Here is a 17,844-nt window from a genome sequence, read left to right as displayed (position 1 = left end):
TCCTAAACATATTTCATGTATACGCACATGCATAATCAAGAAATATAAAAAATTAAATAGGAAAAATTAAGATTTTAAGTTTTTATAATTTTCCGTAGTTCCTACATTTTCTACAATAGACATAAAATATATGTATTTTTTAATATTTTAAAGTTTTTTTTTGTTTTTTTTTTTAGTGACATGATTGTCTCTCAAAATAGAATCTTCATCTATATCAGATTAAATAGAAAGTAGTCCAGAATGCCACATTTGAGTTTCTGTTATTTATATATATTTTGTGGTTTTTAATTTTCCATTTCCTAATCCATTTTCTTTTCATGTTTCAATTTCCTTTCTTCAACTTAGTTTTGTGCCTATTATTTTTATACTTTTATTCTACAGACTAAAGAATAATTAAATATTAAAATAAAATGATTTTATTTAAGTCAGGCAACCAAGAAAAGTATAGAAAATTGTGAGAGGATTAAGTCAATCCCTCTCCTGTTCTCCTGCTTCACCACCTCCTTGCATTCTGTGTGTGCACATGTGAGCATGAATTCATACATAGTTCTGAAATCACAAATGAACTACAGCAGACGAATACACACAACTTTCTTGCCTCACTAACATCCTTTTCAACGCTTGTTTTGGGAGAAAGGACACAAACGGCAGTATCATCAAAACATGATAATAATAAAAATGGGAGGTGTTGGGGCCGGCCTGGTGGCTCAGGGCCTGGTGGTCCGTACTTCTAACATCGAAGGCTGCCAGTTTGATTCCCACATGGGCCAGTGGGCTCTCAACCACAAGGTTGCCTGTTTGACTCCCACAAGGGATGGTGGGCTGTGCCCCCTGCAACTAAAATTGAACACGGCACCTTGAGCTGAGCTGCCGCTGAGCTCTCAGATGGCTTAGTTGGTTGGAGCGCATCCTCCCAACCACAAGGTTGCCGGTTCGACTCCGCAAGGGATGGTGGGCTGTGCCCCCTGCAACTAACAACAGCAACTGGACCTGGGGCTGAGCTGTGCCCTCCACAACTAAGACTGAAAGGACAACAACTTGACTTGGAAAAAGTCCTGGAAGTACACACTGTTCCTCAATAAAGTCCTGTTCCCCTTCCCCAATAAAATCTTAAAAAAAAAAAAAAAAAGAGAGAGAGAGGTGTTTCTTGAATATATATATTTAAGAACAAATATTCTGAGACATTAGAATCTATGAAACATGGAATTTCCTTCACTTCACTTATAGATCGTTATGTAATTTGATTTAAAACTGAGTTCACAAGAAAATCAAAATATGTGAGTAAATCTACACCTAAAGTGCTACCAGAAAGAAAAGGTTTAATGGTTTAGCATATATTTTTTTAACTCTCTCAGGCTTCTGTTGTACCTGAATTAATTAATTTGAATTAAATTCAAAATAAACTTACCTCTTTTATTATTCTTCAAGAAGGAAAAGTAGAGAAATGAGACTGCTTCATAAATGAATTAATCCTTTAAAATCAGACTCTCAACAGTTCCCCACTATTATAATAAACAATGAAATGATGATAAATAGATTTAACTCTCTCCACATAGGTATGAATAAATTAAAGTGTAAGAAGAGAGAAAAGCAAAGATGGAAAAGGAAACCGTTTAATCTCTATTGGTCTCTGCACAAGAAGCTTTATAAAATGTGGTCCACCATCTCGCTATTCAAAGTGCAATACATAAACTCACAATGTCAGCATGACCTAGGAGCTTGTTAAAAATATGGAATTCTCAGGGTCACACCAGATCTACTAAATCAGAATCTGCACTGTAACAAGATCTCCATGCGATACCAAATGCACACTGAAGTTTAAGAAGCACCAGTCTACTACACAGGCTATGTTTGGCAGGCCCTGCCCCGATTTGCTCTGGTAATGTTTCCCCAGCCTCTGTCTCTTAAAATCCAAATGCAAATTTAGGTGAATCTGTTAGGTCATAACTCCTACTGACCGCCCCCTCCAACTCCCACACCACTGTAACTAAATACATCTTATGACATGTTAATTTGCTCCCCATGTTAGAGCGATCCACGTTCACGTCGTCTTACACCTATATAAATGCCTTTCAAGAGTTTAAGGTCCATGTCTGATATATTTAGCATAGTTCGTCCTAGTGTATACATGTTCATTAAATATTTGTTGAACAAATGCACAAAAAGGAAAGTGTATCTTCTCTATTGACAAAGTTACCCAAAACATGTCTCTGAAGTAAAATACAGTTTGTTTAACATTCCACAACCATGTAAGCATAGAAAAATGAATACTCTCCTTATCTCTCAAACACCTAAGAAAATTAACTGGGAAAGAAATTGTTATTCTTTTCCTTCTTCAAAACTTATTTTCACTCTATCTAGTAACTATCAATATGTTTGTCAGAGAGACTACACTTTCACTGGCTGTTTTGGTTTTTGTAATGTTACCCTACTATAAAAAACTCTCATACAAATTTAAGAAAAAAATAGAACAGTACTATTGTCAAGTTTAAAGAAATATGTACTAAATATCAAATTTGACCCAGATATTTGTGTTTTAATTGGAGAACAGAAGTTTAAGCTAGACAGCTAAAAATACACCAACTAGAAGCAAAATGATATTGCTAAAGTATATGTTATATGTAAACATCTATATTATAAACATCTGTATTAAATGTTACATTAGAGAATTTATACATTGTGTACACACACAATACTGTCTCTCCCTCTCCTTCTACTGTCCCAAGAATAACTCCATTCACATTCATTTAATATAAAAATTTAGATATAAAACTTCACAATACTACCTACGAGGTGTGATCAAACAATACAATGAATGTTTAAATTAAAAAATATATATATATTACAGTAGAAGACACATTGCCATTAATCCCCCTCAAAATACTCCCCCTCGCTTCAAACACCATTATCCCATCGTTCTTGCCACTTTCTGAAGCAGTTCTGGAAGCCCTCTTTTGTGTCTTTAGTTGTGCTGTCATGGCTGCCTCCATGTCCTGAGTCAATTCAAAATGTTTACTTTTCGTGGTCATTTTGACTTTGGGGAAAAGCCAGAAGTTGCATGGTGCCAGATCTGGTGAATAAGGTGGATGAGGACACACCATAATGTTTTTATTTGACAGAAATTGCTGTAGCAGAAGCGATGTTTGACACAGAACCTTTCTGTTGTGATCACAAAATACAGTGAATGCTGCTGCCATGTGCCATCCAACAGAAAGGCAGGGAACTTCAATATGGGAAGCAGCGCGTCAAACCTCAGTAACAGTGTGTGACAAGTTTCATTTTGTTCGGTGCAGTCAGTTGAGTGTGAGCTACGGTTGAAAGGTGTGCTTTAAAGTGTGCCGTAAGTCATTCTCTATCATGACAACGCTGGGTGTCACCCATCGCTTCTGGTATGGCAATTTCTGTCAACTAAAATGATTACGGTGTGTCCTCATCCAACTTATTCACAGGATCTGGTACCGTGCAACTTTTGGCTCTTCCCCAAAGTCAAAATGATTCGGGACATGGAGGCAGCCATGACAGTGCAACTAAAGACACTCACAAAAGAGGACTTCCAGATCTGCTTCAGAAAGTGGCAAGAACGATGGGATAAGTGTGTTCGAAGCAAAGGGGCATATTTGAGGGAGAATACTGTAATAAAATTTTTTATTTAAACATTCACCATATTGTTTGATCACACCTCACATATATATGTGCATTTATATTACTGATAACCCTGACAAAAGCAGTTTCAGAAAAGTGATAAAAATAGATTTTTAAAAATAGATGAAAACAGGAGCTCGATTTGATTAACTTGAACAAAGGTAAGGAAATGCAGATAGCAATTACAGTCATTTCTTTTAGCAAGATTTGTTAAGAGAGAAATGGGGTGCCAGCTAAAAGGGGATATCATCACATCAAGGAAGGACTTTTTAAAATGGAAGGTGGAAATTTTAAGGCATGCGTGTGATAATGAACCAGGAGAGAGCAAGATTGTGAAAATAGAAGGGAGAGAAGGATAATTGAGAGAGAAGCACCCGTAATCTGGGAACTAAGATGGAATTAAGAGAAAAAGTGATAGAATTGAACTTAGGAGCACTGACACGATTGCAAAAGAAGAGGTCAAGCACATAGGTACAGATGCATGTAAACTGGTAGATTTAATGGTGGGAAGATGCAGTGGATAACATCCAATTATTTTCATTTTCTCAATGTAATATGAAGTCAGCAGCTTTGAGTGGGAGGGTAGGATGTGGGTAAATTTGAGAAGGAGTATAACATAATTTCCCTCTGAGAATGGGAAATCAAATTTAATAGGCATTTGTATTAAGAATGCCTGTATAATTGGGAGCACATTTGAGATATGTGGCCACAAATTTAAAGTGAGATCAGTCAGCACAGCTGTGTGATTTTTGACTGGGGTTTTGCAAGGCAAGTAGAAAGAAGAGCGAGAGAGACAAATAAGTTAAGGGTGTTTAGAAGGGGGTGGTTCTACTGCTGGACCATGAAATCTGAGCCAGGTAAGGAAGGAAGTGAGGACAGAAGAGATTGAAAACAAAGTAGTATGCTGCTATATCAAGGTCCTAATGGTCCAAGAACTGTCAGTGTGGGAGACAAGCAGAGTAAATGGACTGAGGGGACAGGAAGTGGTAGGCAGGGTCCCACTGTATTTTTCAGCGTCACTAAAACCACTTTGGAGCATTCTAACACATAATCAACTCCACAGAGTTACACGCATAGGAAAGAGGCAAGTTTCACTGTAGCCATAAGAGCGACACAATCCCCCAAAGCTAAGAAACAACACTGCCTAGGGATGGCACCACACCAGAGGAAAAGACAACCAGAGAGACCATTCTCACTTATCATAGTATAATTTGTGGACTTGTTTTATTACCACAATCATTGCCTGTTTCCCAAATTGTGTAAAGATAAGAATCTAGCACTGTTGATATATTCAAAATCAATGTATAAAGTCTAAAAAAACTGACGAAGGATATGACAATGCTACGACTGTATTGGGCCAAGAACTTTGAGTATGCAGAAGAGAAACACAGAACCAAAGAAAATCCCTGCCTTTAAACATTGACTTGGTTTTTTGAACCTATGATAGAATAAATATACTGTCAATTATCTTCTTTTTTTAAAAAGTAGGGGAGGATGCTGCTCAATGTTGTTCACTCTGGATTTCTCCCTGATTTACTCAAAATGACAGAGGAAAAGCATCAAACATTTTTATGGAAAGCATCCATTGCTTTTACGCATTAGCTTGATTCCATCCAATCATTGTCTAAAACAGGACATACAACCTTAGACTTTTGAGTAAAGTTGTCATACTAAGAAAAATAAACATATATATCCTCATTCCCCACCTCTTTTCCTCCCTTTTAAATTTTATTCATTTTCGCCAACACTTCTCCTTCATTTAATTTTCTTTTCTCTTTCATATTTTTCTATTTGTATGCTTGAGGCCTCACAGAATCGAGCAGAGATCCAACTCTTCTTCTTGGTGGAAGTCAGAACTATGGAGGTTGCTGGCCCCTTGACCTAGGAAAAATAATGTTCTAGCAGGAACAGAACAATGAAACACATAAGGCTTTTTATTGCCTGCTGTCTTGTTTCCCTCTTTGTCTGAAAGTGTTTTTGTAGATACTAGTCTATTTACACTTGCCCCCAAGGCTATGTTAATGATGAATGCTCTGAAGGCTACAGTTTAATCATACTGCACAAGAGTATATTAAATTGTATATGCAGACAGACTATACCATCCACATTGTTTCATCTGGTGATTTCATAGGACTCAGGTTAAAAACTATTTTAGATTGGACATTTTACTATAATATGCATAATGCAGAGGTAATAGTCAAAGGCTACTGTGGGAATCCAGGCATTAACAAAAGCATTAATAATAAGCAGATACATTAAATAGATAATGGTGACAGTTTTTTCTGGTGCAATTAAATGCTAGTGATTAGAAAACTTCATAAGTGGTTTTCTTTATAAATTTTAGTTAAAATACATGAAAATCGATTGGGTAGAAGACAATTACTAAAGCATTCCACTGAAATAGGAGGAAAGAATAAAGTCTAAAGTTTCTGATTTCATTAATAAAGGATGGGTCTAGAGGAAAAAGGGCAAAAAATTCAAAATTTTAACTTATAAATCCAAAAATTTCCCGGGCAATTTATTTTCACTACAAAAATATTTACATTCTACTTCCAAGGGGCAACAGAGCTCTGATTTTATGTAAATCATAATGAATTTCTAAAAATTCAGTATGTAATTGAATTATAGAAGTTTAGTTTTACATTCCTGTGCTTTTTGGGGTACTTTTGGATTCAAACTGACTACATAATAAAATCCAAATTTGCTGAATTAGCACCAAAGGTCCTTAATAATCATCTATGTTTTATTACTCCTTGACACAGTAAGATTTGTGTTTGGGGGTGGTTTTGTTTTTGCCTTTTCCGATGTCTTAAAGCCCCCACCTTTTCCCTTGTCTTGTCTCTTCCTGGCATACATGTATTCGTCCTTCAAGATGAAGCTCAGATGGCAGCACCTCGGCAGTTTTCCAGCACCCCCCTGAGCAGACGGCTTCACCCCATGACTGAAGGTCTGCATTTGAACTACAGTATAGTATGTCATAGTATAATTCTAAGGGAAAATATTTTCTAGATTCTATGTTCGTAAATTATAATACTTAAAAATACTCAAATATTAAATCTAGAATTCACACATTAAATATAAGGAAAACTAAAATCACAATGAAGTTCAAATTATCAACACGAAGTTAATATGCAATGAAATCACTGCTCACAGTGCACTCATTGTATTTACAACTACCATGTTTCCCTGAAAATAAGGCCTAGCCAGACAATCAGCTCTAATGTGTCTTTTAGAGCAAACATTAATGTAAGACCCGATATTATATTATACTCGGTCTTATAGTAAAATAAGACCGGGTCTTATATTAATTTTTTTCTCCAAAAGATGCATTAGAGTTGATGGTCCAGCTAGGTCTTATTTTGGGGGAAACACGGTATGATCCAAGTTTAAGTCATAAGAAGATTAAATTCATAAGCTTTTCTTTATCAAATTAAAGTCATAAGCTTTTCTTTATCAAATTGCTGAAAACAAGTTTGTTTCACACCGGGCATTATAACATCATCTCAACACTGCCTGAAATGAAAGCAACTCTGTATACTGAGCCCGTCACGCCCTTTTCTCCCGGGCTCATGAGAAGCACAGCAGTAACACCTGACATCAGCATCATAACCACACAAATGGATAATGCAACTACACACGCCGCTCAAGTACTACATGTTCACCCAGATGACCCAAAATATGGAAATAAATTATGGTTCTGATTGGAACTGAAATGAAAATACAAACTCATAACATCTGCACGGTAAATTTGTAAATCTCTGAACATGCTCATGATCTGACAGGGATGTGACCTGTCAGGACCACTGCTGGGAACACAGTGACACAGAGGTTAAAAACAGAGGTGTTGACGCTTGGAGAACCCTGGATTAAATACTGATTCACTGTTCATTACCTTTGTGACCATTAACGTCTGTAAACTTCAGGGTTTTAAAAAAAATCTTTTTAATTTGTGATACAGGAACAATACTCTTCTCTCTCAGAGTTGTTATGAAGAATAAATAAGACAGTGTTTAGCATAGGGATTGGCACACTGTCAGAGGTTAGTAACATCCATTCTCTCCCCTGCCAACAAACACATTTACCTTATTATATTTTAACATATAAATATCTAAATTCCTCATTATATTAACCTCCAGAGAATCACAGAATATGCTTCTTTTACCACTTGGTAGGTGGGCGGTAAGTGTGTGTGTGTGTGTGTGTGTGTGTTTGTGTGTGTTACTGAATGTTCTGTGTTACATTTTTAAATCTAAATCTAGCACTATAATAAATGTATAATACTACAATAACCTTTAAAAATTACTGATTATACACCAAGCACCTTAATGTTTATCACTACATTACCTCATTTGTCATCTTATTCAAAACATTTTTATGAGGTTTTATTAACTGCACTTTATAGCTGAAAAGACCAAACCGTCAATAAAATTTAGTAATTATCCCAAAATTATAGTTGTACACATTACAGAATCAGTTCAAGCCCAGGTCTGCCTGACTGTAACCCCTATATATTTAACGTCTGTGCTATTACAAACAAAAATTGCTTATTCAGTTGGATCTTTGACACCAAATACTGGATGAAGATAGTTTACAGAATACATAAAAATAAATTAAAAGGTGAAAACCCCTTGTTTTATCGAGTTGTACCTCACTTAGCTTCCTTTGTTCTTAACAAAGTTCATCCTCCAGTGTTTTCCTCTCTCCAAAAGGGCAGCACATCCTGGCATTCCCACATTGATTCATTTCAGTTTTTTGTGTTTTTTTTTTAAGATTTTATTGGGGAAGGGGAAGAGGACTTTATTGGGGAATAAAGTCCTGTTCCAGGACTTTTTATTGGGTAACAGTAGTGTGTTTTTCCCAGGACTCATCTCGGTTGGAGCGCAAGCTCTGGGCAACAGGGCTGCCAGTTCGATTCCCACATGGGCTAGCGAGCTGTGCCCTCCGCAACTAGAATGAAGTCAATGAGCTGCCACTGAGCTCTGGGTGGCCAGATGGGTCAGTTGGTTGGACGCAGGCTCTCAACCACAAAGTTGTCATTTCAGTTTTTTCAACAGAACTCTACTGAAAGCGAGCTCCAACTCTTAGGAGCATTTCCGTGCACTTTGTCTTTTGAAAAGCTACCACTTTCCACTTGAAACGATGAGTGTGACAGAATAAGCCTTTAGCTCTTCCATAGAATTTGTTCATTTACATTAGGAGGTGAACAGTGTGTTATAAACTATTAGATACCAAATAAATGTAAGACACTATGATTTTATTTTAACTTTATGTGGACAGCCCAAAAAGAACTAAAGGTTTAGCAGAAAGAGGCAGGGAATAATTTTACATCTAGAAGAAACTACCTCGAAACCATATGGTTGCCAGAAAACTAAACCAAATGCTACGTTACAAGTCAAGAAGAATGATCTCACTAAAGTGTGGAATTAGGATCACCAACTAATTAAACTGTACGTTTAAGGCACTGCCCAGGAGAAATGGGCCCTGGAATACAAGAGGATATACATTTGTCTAAGCTTTGATGTCCGCTAAATTCTTTACATTTTCATTATTTATTAAACCACGTATCAAAAACTAGGGACAGAAATCCATGAATAAAACTAGTTCCTGCTTTCCAATACCTCCTGGGCATGCAAGCACCTACAGTACACACTCAGTGCTGTCAGAGTCCAAAGGAAATGGAGCTAACCTTGTGCGGGGGTAGGGAGATGATGGTGATCAGGAAAAGCTTTCTGCAAAGTGATATATGAACTTTCCTCAGGGATTTGCCCAGGTGAGTAGGCAGGGAATGTAGTACAGGCAGAGAGAACAGTATGAATAAAGCCCTGATGAAAAGGAGAATGTGTCATGTGGGGGAAACTGTAAGTAGTGTGACCACAGCTTCAAGTTGAAGGAGCAGAGTAGAATTACAAGAAAGGAATTACATCACACTAAGCAAGGAATTTATAGTTTATTCTAAGTATGTAAGACTTTTGTAGGGACGTGATCCAGTCAGATTTCCAAAAGTTTGGAAAAACAAACCAAAGGGGAATCACATGGGGGGGTGGACAGTCAGATATATTTACAGTAATGAAGAAAATAATTCATTTTGAATGGGCCGTACAGTTGCATTAATGATGAGAACAGACAAGCTAGTATGGTTTATATTTAACTTCCTTTATAATTAGGTAATGATAGCCTACGGTGAGTTTTCCTCACAACACATCCTATAAAAGTTGTTTTGATAATCTCCAAACTAGATCATCATGACCATTTCCCCAAACTCATCTTTCTTGTTTCTAGTTCTCTTGGAAAATAACTTTCCATTTTACATCTCAATTTTGAAATCACATTTGAAGGGAATCAATTTTCGCTACCACTTTCAAAACAGTTAAGTTTAACACTCTTCTTACGTGATTTTTGAGTTTAGAAATTCATAATAACTACCACTGAAATGTTTAATATCCAGACAAAAAATATTAGGCTGATGTAACAGTAATTGTGGTTTTTGCAATTATTTTTAACCTTTTAAACAGCAATTACTTTCGCACCAATCTAATAAGTAGCTGTAGCATCTGAACAACGCCTTTTGTGACCATTGCTGGCAAATATCCCTAGCACAACAGAAACAAAATAACCCCACAGTAATGAAGGAAAACAAGTGAATAAAATTTAAGCAGGTACATTTCTTCCTGTCTATGACAAACGTCAAGTTCCTCAATTTCATTAGACTTGTACCTTAAATATGAAATCTACTTGTGAAAAGAAATAAACTACTTTAGTGATCTTTGCTATTATGCTCTAAAATCTGTCATCCCGGACAAGACCAGATGGCTAAAGTAATACAACTTCACTGACAAAGAAAACACCAATGATGGATAAATATTTTAGCTTAATTCTTTTTTTTAATGAGAAAGTTATACCAACATGTATGCCAATAGACCAAATCACCTTAAAGATCTGTTAGTGCCAGTTGAGAATACTGATTTTCTCATCCGTTTCTCCCAGTCCACAATCTCACATTCTGAGACCCTGAAGTCATATAATCAATAGAAAACGAGATTGGAAGGAAGGTTTCTGTCAAAGTATAATCCATACTCAAGTAGACAACTGTTTTGAAGCTTGTGACTTACTACTCCTCCTTCCCCTGCTCCACTCTCAATTTCTTGTCACTTTGTTATATGGCTCAATATGTTTTTATAAAGGAACATGATAATGGGCGCCAACGAAAACAGCAATTTTGCTCTAATATTCTGGAACTTTAACTTGACTCTTGTATCTAGTACCACACCTCAGAGGGCCTTCACCAGAGGCAAGGGTAGCCTGATCCTGAAACCAACAGGAAATGATTTTCATAAAAAGTTCGAATAGGAGCTGGTATAGGGAAATCAACAGAGATAATGTTAGATGTGTGTGAATTTTTTTTTAAAAAGGAGGAAAAATCAATTCTTGCAATGTTAACTCACAGCTATTGTCCTAAAGCCTTGTCATCCAAAGCATGCTCCCTAGGCCAGCAGCATCTGTACCACCTGGGAGCTTTCAGAAGAGCAGACACCCAGGCTCTACCCAAAACCACCAAATTACAACTGCATTTGAACAAACTCCCATTGAGTATGTATGACATGAAAGTTGGAGAAGCACTGTTCTTAAGTCCCAGACCAAATGAATCACATTACCTAACACCTAAAAGGTAAGTCATGTTGTGGAGCTCTGCCTGGGCCAGGCTGGATGTGCTGCCCAAACCAACAGGGCAACACTCGTCACTAATGCAGGCGACACTGAAGGGCGTCTCACACAACAGGCTGGAGATGGTGAAGGAGCACCAATGCCCATCTAAGAATAACACGATTAAGCCAACTTTCTGCCCCATACTCCGAGGGGCTAAAAACATATATTTAAAGGTGTATTATATTCTACTTATTTCTGACCTCACAAGGATGTACAGAACCAGAAAGAGATGAAAGTATAGTTAATATGCAGGAAACACAAAATCAGAGATACTGGATTTGCACCCTAGGCTCTGCTGACTAGTAGCTATGACCCTGAGTAAGTTCCCTAACTCCTTGGAACCTCAATTTTCTGATCTGTAAAATGGGAAATATCATTCACTTTATAGAGCTGTTACGATTTGAAGTGAGATAAAGAATGAGATTCGGAAGGCTGAAACTAAGTTTGTCAGATAAAATACAGAACGTACAGACAAATTTGTATTTCAGATAAATGACAAATACTTTAGTTATAAGGATGCCCCAATATTTATAAGTCATATTAATAGTAAAAAAGTATTCAGTGTAGATCTGAAATTCAAATTTAACTGGGCACCCCATATTTTTATTTGCTAAATCTGGCAACTTACAGAAACTCAAATTTTGACTAACTGTAAAATTAGTCCTTCTTCATTTTTCTATTGAATTTGCCACCTTTGGCTCATCTACAGAATACCAGGTAGTTGCCTACAATTGTTATCTAGAAAAACAACACTTACACTTCTCAATGCATGATCGCATGAAACAACACTTTTCAGTAGAGAATTAGGTAGATCGGCACAATTCTGGGTTCACACATTTTTTTCTACCAAAATGAATCACTCAAAACAATAACACTAGATTTATTTCAGGAAAAGTTAGTTAACAGAGCATGAGGCTACCCTGTGCTAGCATGACCTATTACGACAAAAACACGAGGCAATAGAACTGCTTGAAAGGAAAACAAATAAGGAAATACCCTCAAACAATAAGGTTGTTTAAGAAAGTCAAAGGAATGACAAGTGGAAGCAAAAAATGCAATTACAACAGATCATTCTCCTAGATGATAAACTCAAGTCCATAATCAATCTCCTTATAAACAGATCTCACAGGTCAGAAATGCTCGGGGGCCTATAAAGTCCTGAACACTTTGGCTACAAAATAAAAATAAAAAAAATTAAACTTTCAAAATAAAGCTTTTTGAATGGTATCTTAGGAGGTTTTAGTGACCAGTGTCAGTCAATAACGAAAAGAGTGCTTCTAAATTGTGCAATCAGAGAAATACGGCTGTTTGACCAAGTTAGATTTTAGAAATCAGTGCAGAAGTCTTTCATTAAACTAGATGAAAGAGACTGTAACAATAGGAATGTAATCGAGCAAAACATAGAGTATTTAATTTTCGTTGCATAACAATGTCGGGACATTGATCTTACTGAAATTATTAGGTAGTATCCCACAGATGCCAAACATTTGTCTTGAAGACAAGTCTGCAACAGTCACTGCTAAATACAACACAAGTGATGATAATATTGAGCTCAATCTGTTTAGATCTAAGAGTCAAAGAAACAGAAAGAAATGACATTTCTAGGCCTCACTTCCCGAATGTCTATCCAAAGGTGCTGCTTTATGGTAAAAAGGATGAATTCTGAACCGAATCATATCTCTTTATCTATACATGGAATTATTTCTTTTGTATTTGTTTTCCGGGGCTCATGTCACTAAACAGGAACTAAGGAGATTCATATGTTTAAGGACAGAGTGTGGATGTTCAGTTATCCTCACTTTAAATAAAATCTCTGTGCTCCGTACCGAATGGAAAGAGGGACAGACAAGGGAGGGAAGGAGACCAGGGAGGAAAAGAGACAACAAAGACATTTATTGAAAATGTAAATGTTTAGTGGAGACACTAAAATACAAACACTACAGTCAAGTATCACTAGTAACACAAAACAGGTGGTTAAAATAAGCACTGAAGGGTGAAGTATGCCACCCAAGGTCATATAATAAAGTCACCCAAATATCCAATCCAATCTTAAACCATCAATAATAAATTATGTTCTCTTGATGACCTACTCAATTAGACTTGGCAAAACCATAATTAAAATAGTGAAATGCACTATATGTGTATGTGCGTGTGTATGTGTGTGTGTGTATTTCTAAATTCCAATCGGAATAAAGAGAGGCTTTTTTCCATATTACTAACAAAATGATCTTTGCCACTGGAAAAACAAAACCTGTTTCATTTTGTATTCCTTGGAAAATAAACTTATTTAGAAATAAGTAGTTTAATGGCATTGACTGCTACAATAAAAACTATTAAACTGAACCAGCTAACAATATTATAATTAACATAATTTGTAACTCAGAGATTTATGTGTACACTAATGACTTCCATGGCCAAATTCTTCTTGAGCCTTTCCAGAAGAATTTCAGAAGTTTTATTTAGAAACGCTTAGATTAAAACCTGTCGTACAAAAGACAAAATATGGGACAAAGTGATAAAACGTCCCAGTAAAAATATGAGTCCACATAAATCCTAAGTTAGAGATGAAAGTTCTCCAAATACAAAGAAAAAGCCTTCATGATATTTTTCTACTAAAGCTTAATTGTTTTCAGATTTGGAATTATTATTTCCAAATAACTTCAGACTTGGAATTACTTAAGTGGTAACCCATACTATTCTACTATAATATGTAGAGAAAATATTTAGAGTAGAATATGGGAAAATCACTTTTAAAATACAGTGTGCTTGTTGTTTTTATGGCAAAAACTGTAAGATTCCTTCTGCAATGAGTAAGTTTGTTAGAAATAGGAGTTCCATACAAATTTAAACAAAACAAAATCTTTGGTGATAAGAAGGCAAGTGACCAATAATGTAGATGAAAGGAATTTTTCAAGAGAACATGAAAAATACCAATAGTTAAGAAATATGTAAAAGAGAAAATGCAAAATAGACTGAAAAATGTCAGTGAGACAGTAAGAGCTGTAGCATAAAACAATGTCACAAACTACAAAAGAAGAGTTTCTAGAATAAAGGGAGACAGTGAATAATATCCAACAGCCAGCACTGTCAGTAGGCCCAAGACAAACAGGGTCAGTGAATTTGGTACCTAGTACATCACTGAAGCAATCTGAGCACAACACTGAGAGGAATCCAAATTACACTGGTTTGGGAAATAAGTGGGAAGTGTGAAAGTGGAGGCAGCGAGAATAAACGATTCTTTCAAAAACTGCGCAAATAAACAGAAAAGAAAAACTAGAAGGTAAAAGTAAGATACTGTAGTAAATTGAAGCCAAGGAAAAGACACTGGGGAGGATGATTCACATTTCTTTTAAGGATGGGGAAACTAGGATATGTTTTATGTTTGGGAGAGTCCGTGGAAAGGAACAGAACAGAAATAAGGAGGATTTAATTTATGGAGTAAGGTTTTGAAAACTGGTAAGAGGAAAGGAATACAGAGAACAGGAAGATATAGCCCTGGCAAGAAGCTGCTGGGACATTAGTTCCACCGAAATAAAAGGAAGGTAAAGATGAGTGAAGATAGAAATTTCAAGACTGCTGCTACTCTACAGCTCTGTGTACTTGGTAAAGCAGGAGAGGTCATCTGCTAAGAGCAATAGAAGAGGATGGTGTAAATCTGACTGAAGAACCCCCTTCATGAATTAGATTAGTAAAAGTAATGATGCAAGAAGGTCTTATTTATTTATTCTAAATAAATACATCCCACACAAACTGCTTATTTTTAAAAGCGTCAAAGGTAAGGGGACTTTTTCAGAAATATGTTTAGGTCCTCAATTTAAACACTGAGAAGGAATATCGGGGAGTAGAAACGGGAAAGAGAGCCTCTTTTTAAAGAAGCCTCAAATTCATCTTTCTACCAATAACAAATTTTAGCACTTGAAAAGTGAAGTCTTAAAATACCATTACGGAAGAAATATGTGTCCTTTTCTCATTTTCTACACATACACAACTGTGCATTGGGATTCTCCTTTGCACTCTCTACTCACACTGGTATGAATCAGTAAGAACAGTACAGTGTTTTAAAGAACCTGATATGCATGAGATTATGTTACGATATCCTGGATCAAATAGGACTCCATGAACAAGGCAAAAGGAGTGACCATACTAGCTTCCCTGATTGACTGCTGCCTTGTGCCAGACACTGTTCTAAGCGCTGTCTGTAGTAACTCATCCAATGTTTACAACCACCCTTTAGATTAGATAATTTCCCCAGTTTTATAGCTGAGAAAACCACAGATGAGATCTCTACCTAAGAAAATTCAAGCAATCTGGGGCTCCATGGCTCATACTCTAATTCCTAGGCTCAAGTGCATGTAATATAAAGAGCCCTGAGGTTGAAATGAGAAGATCCGGCTTCAAATTCAAGTACCATCACTTACTAGTTGGTTGACCCTAGAGAAGTCATTTTCCCAAACTATAGCTCCTCATCAGAGTAATAGTCTGTCAACCCAGATGCTAGCTGTGAGAATCAAAGAAACAGGTGTTTTGTTTTGTTTTGTTTTGTTTTTTTAAGAGTGTGCTATTGATAACTTTTCTAAGAAACAGGTGTTTTATAAATAGTAAATATATATGACGTCATTATTTTTAGAAAAGAGCTGCTACGTAAAATGCTCATGGTATTAACAATGTCATTTCCTATACTCTATCAGAAATGCTCACACCTTAATTTACACTGCCGTGCTTCAACGGCAAAATGAGTAACTTTTAAAATGAAGGTTTCCAATTGTTTTCTGCCAGTTTCTCTTACTAATTTACTTACTAATGAAGACGTAAAGCTTCTACCATAGGGCCTCTGACACACATAAATAGTGGTAGTGGTGGTTGTTTTTGTTATCGCTAGTTCTACCATTCAGCAGAATCACAAAACAAACCTAAAATTTAAAGGCGTGTGTGTAGGTTTTGTTTATGTGAAGTAATTCAAAGGTTCTTATACAATTCCATACAGTGGCAAGTTTCCCTCCATCATTCATGCTGCACTTTACCTTACTAATATAATATTATCAGCCAGAATGTCGCCGATGAAATTTTAATTAAATGAAAACAATATACATAGTATTTTTCTCCTCACCCCCCAATGGTTCCTTTCATCTTCATTTCTCTCTCAGTAAAAACCTGGTCAGTCTGATTCTTGCTTTCTGACTAGTCTCACTGTCTTTTGAAGCAAAGACCTTTGAGTCCACTCTGGTAAACCTAAAACTCCTGCCATTTTATGCACTCGTAACTCGATTTCTAGCCATCGCTTTCCCGGAATATGTTCTATCATTTCAGTTCTTTATTAGAGTTCAAGATAATGCTAGTACACAATGCTCTATCACATATCTTTGTTTTCATACAGTCATACTGACCTTGAGGTGAGACTGAAGGCAACAGCAAATCCAGGAAGAAATGTGAAAGAGAAAGTTAGAAAGAATTAATAAGAGCAATATTCAGAAACAATAGTATTCATAGACATAGACCAAACATAGAGCACAGGACTAAAGGGGAAGGAGCCACACATTCTTCAGAGGCACTAAAAATTAGTAACTTCAGATTTTCAACTCTCAACAAATGTATTTTCAGATTAGATGACACCACTGTACTTTAATGCAAGTTTCTAAAGGAAAAAACTTTGTCTAGAATTTGCCATTTCTTGAAGCAGGGGGGAGAAAACCCATTTCTTAAACAGAAAGGCAAAGAAGAGAAGGTTAGCTGCTCCCCCTTTTCATGTAAGTAGCTAATGGAGATTTCACGAATTTCATCAGCTCAGCTCTATACACACCCACCTTCCAATTGACCACCCCTTCACCCACCCCACTCCATTTCCTGTATCCATGTTATCTACGAGCAAAAGCAGAAAAACACTGACAACTTTGATTATTCTGTATAATACAGGACTCCAATTTATTTGGAAGAATTTGATAGAATCTTCTCAAATATGAAAACAAAATGTTTTTCCCCGATTACAACAATACTTCGCATTTCAAATCTACCAAAATCTATGTCAAATGGTGCAATCCAAAAGTCATAATGAAGAATATAAGCCAGTATAAATGTCAATTCATTTCCAATACTGCTCAGCAGTAAAAGGTGCAAAGCAGCCACGCGTAATATTCTTACATAGCACAAACCCTCTGTGGTTCATTACTGACTTTTATAATAATAAACAGTTTACCTTTTTAAAAAATGAATCAGTCTCTCTGAAATTACTATTATGCTCCCAATACTGACTCATCACCTGGACACATGTTAAATGTTCTGTGATGCTTACCGGTTCCTAACGGGAATCTATAAAACTCCAAGTCGCTCTGGCATATATAAAACAGTGTAGGATGCAACGTTCAAAGTCAAACATAGGCCAATCTCTAAATGATTGTTCCCAATGATCTTTTTTCACTTTTACTGGTTATGACACAGTAAGTTAGTATAATTTTAGATCAACAAGGACACGAACTGAAATCTTACAGAAGTAAGGTTTTATAT

The 17,844-nt window shown here is 36.3% G+C and overlaps 1 protein-coding gene across 16 annotated transcripts in view; it reads right to left on the bottom strand.

Annotated features, from left to right (window-relative positions):
* The window catches only part of ERC1 (ELKS/RAB6-interacting/CAST family member 1), a 484,493-nt gene that overhangs the window by 259,372 nt on the left and 207,277 nt on the right, over nucleotides 1-17,844 (bottom strand). For 11 of the 16 annotated variants that reach the window (XM_033116427.1, XM_033116435.1, XM_033116434.1 and 8 more), the window contains one exon: nucleotides 16,731-16,742. The exons of the other annotated variants lie outside the window; for them this stretch is intronic. In XM_033116427.1, coding sequence (XP_032972318.1) covers nucleotides 16,731-16,742 — 12 coding nt within the window. The remainder of the gene's footprint in view (nucleotides 1-16,730; nucleotides 16,743-17,844) is intronic. 16 annotated transcript variants of the gene reach the window in all.

This window comes from Rhinolophus ferrumequinum, chromosome 10 (genome assembly GCF_004115265.2).
Source record: "Rhinolophus ferrumequinum isolate MPI-CBG mRhiFer1 chromosome 10, mRhiFer1_v1.p, whole genome shotgun sequence".
In the NCBI taxonomy this organism is placed as follows: Eukaryota; Metazoa; Chordata; class Mammalia; order Chiroptera; family Rhinolophidae; genus Rhinolophus; species Rhinolophus ferrumequinum.
The sequence above is the reverse complement of the archived record's forward strand: the minus strand, read 5'-3'. Positions and strand labels throughout refer to the sequence as shown.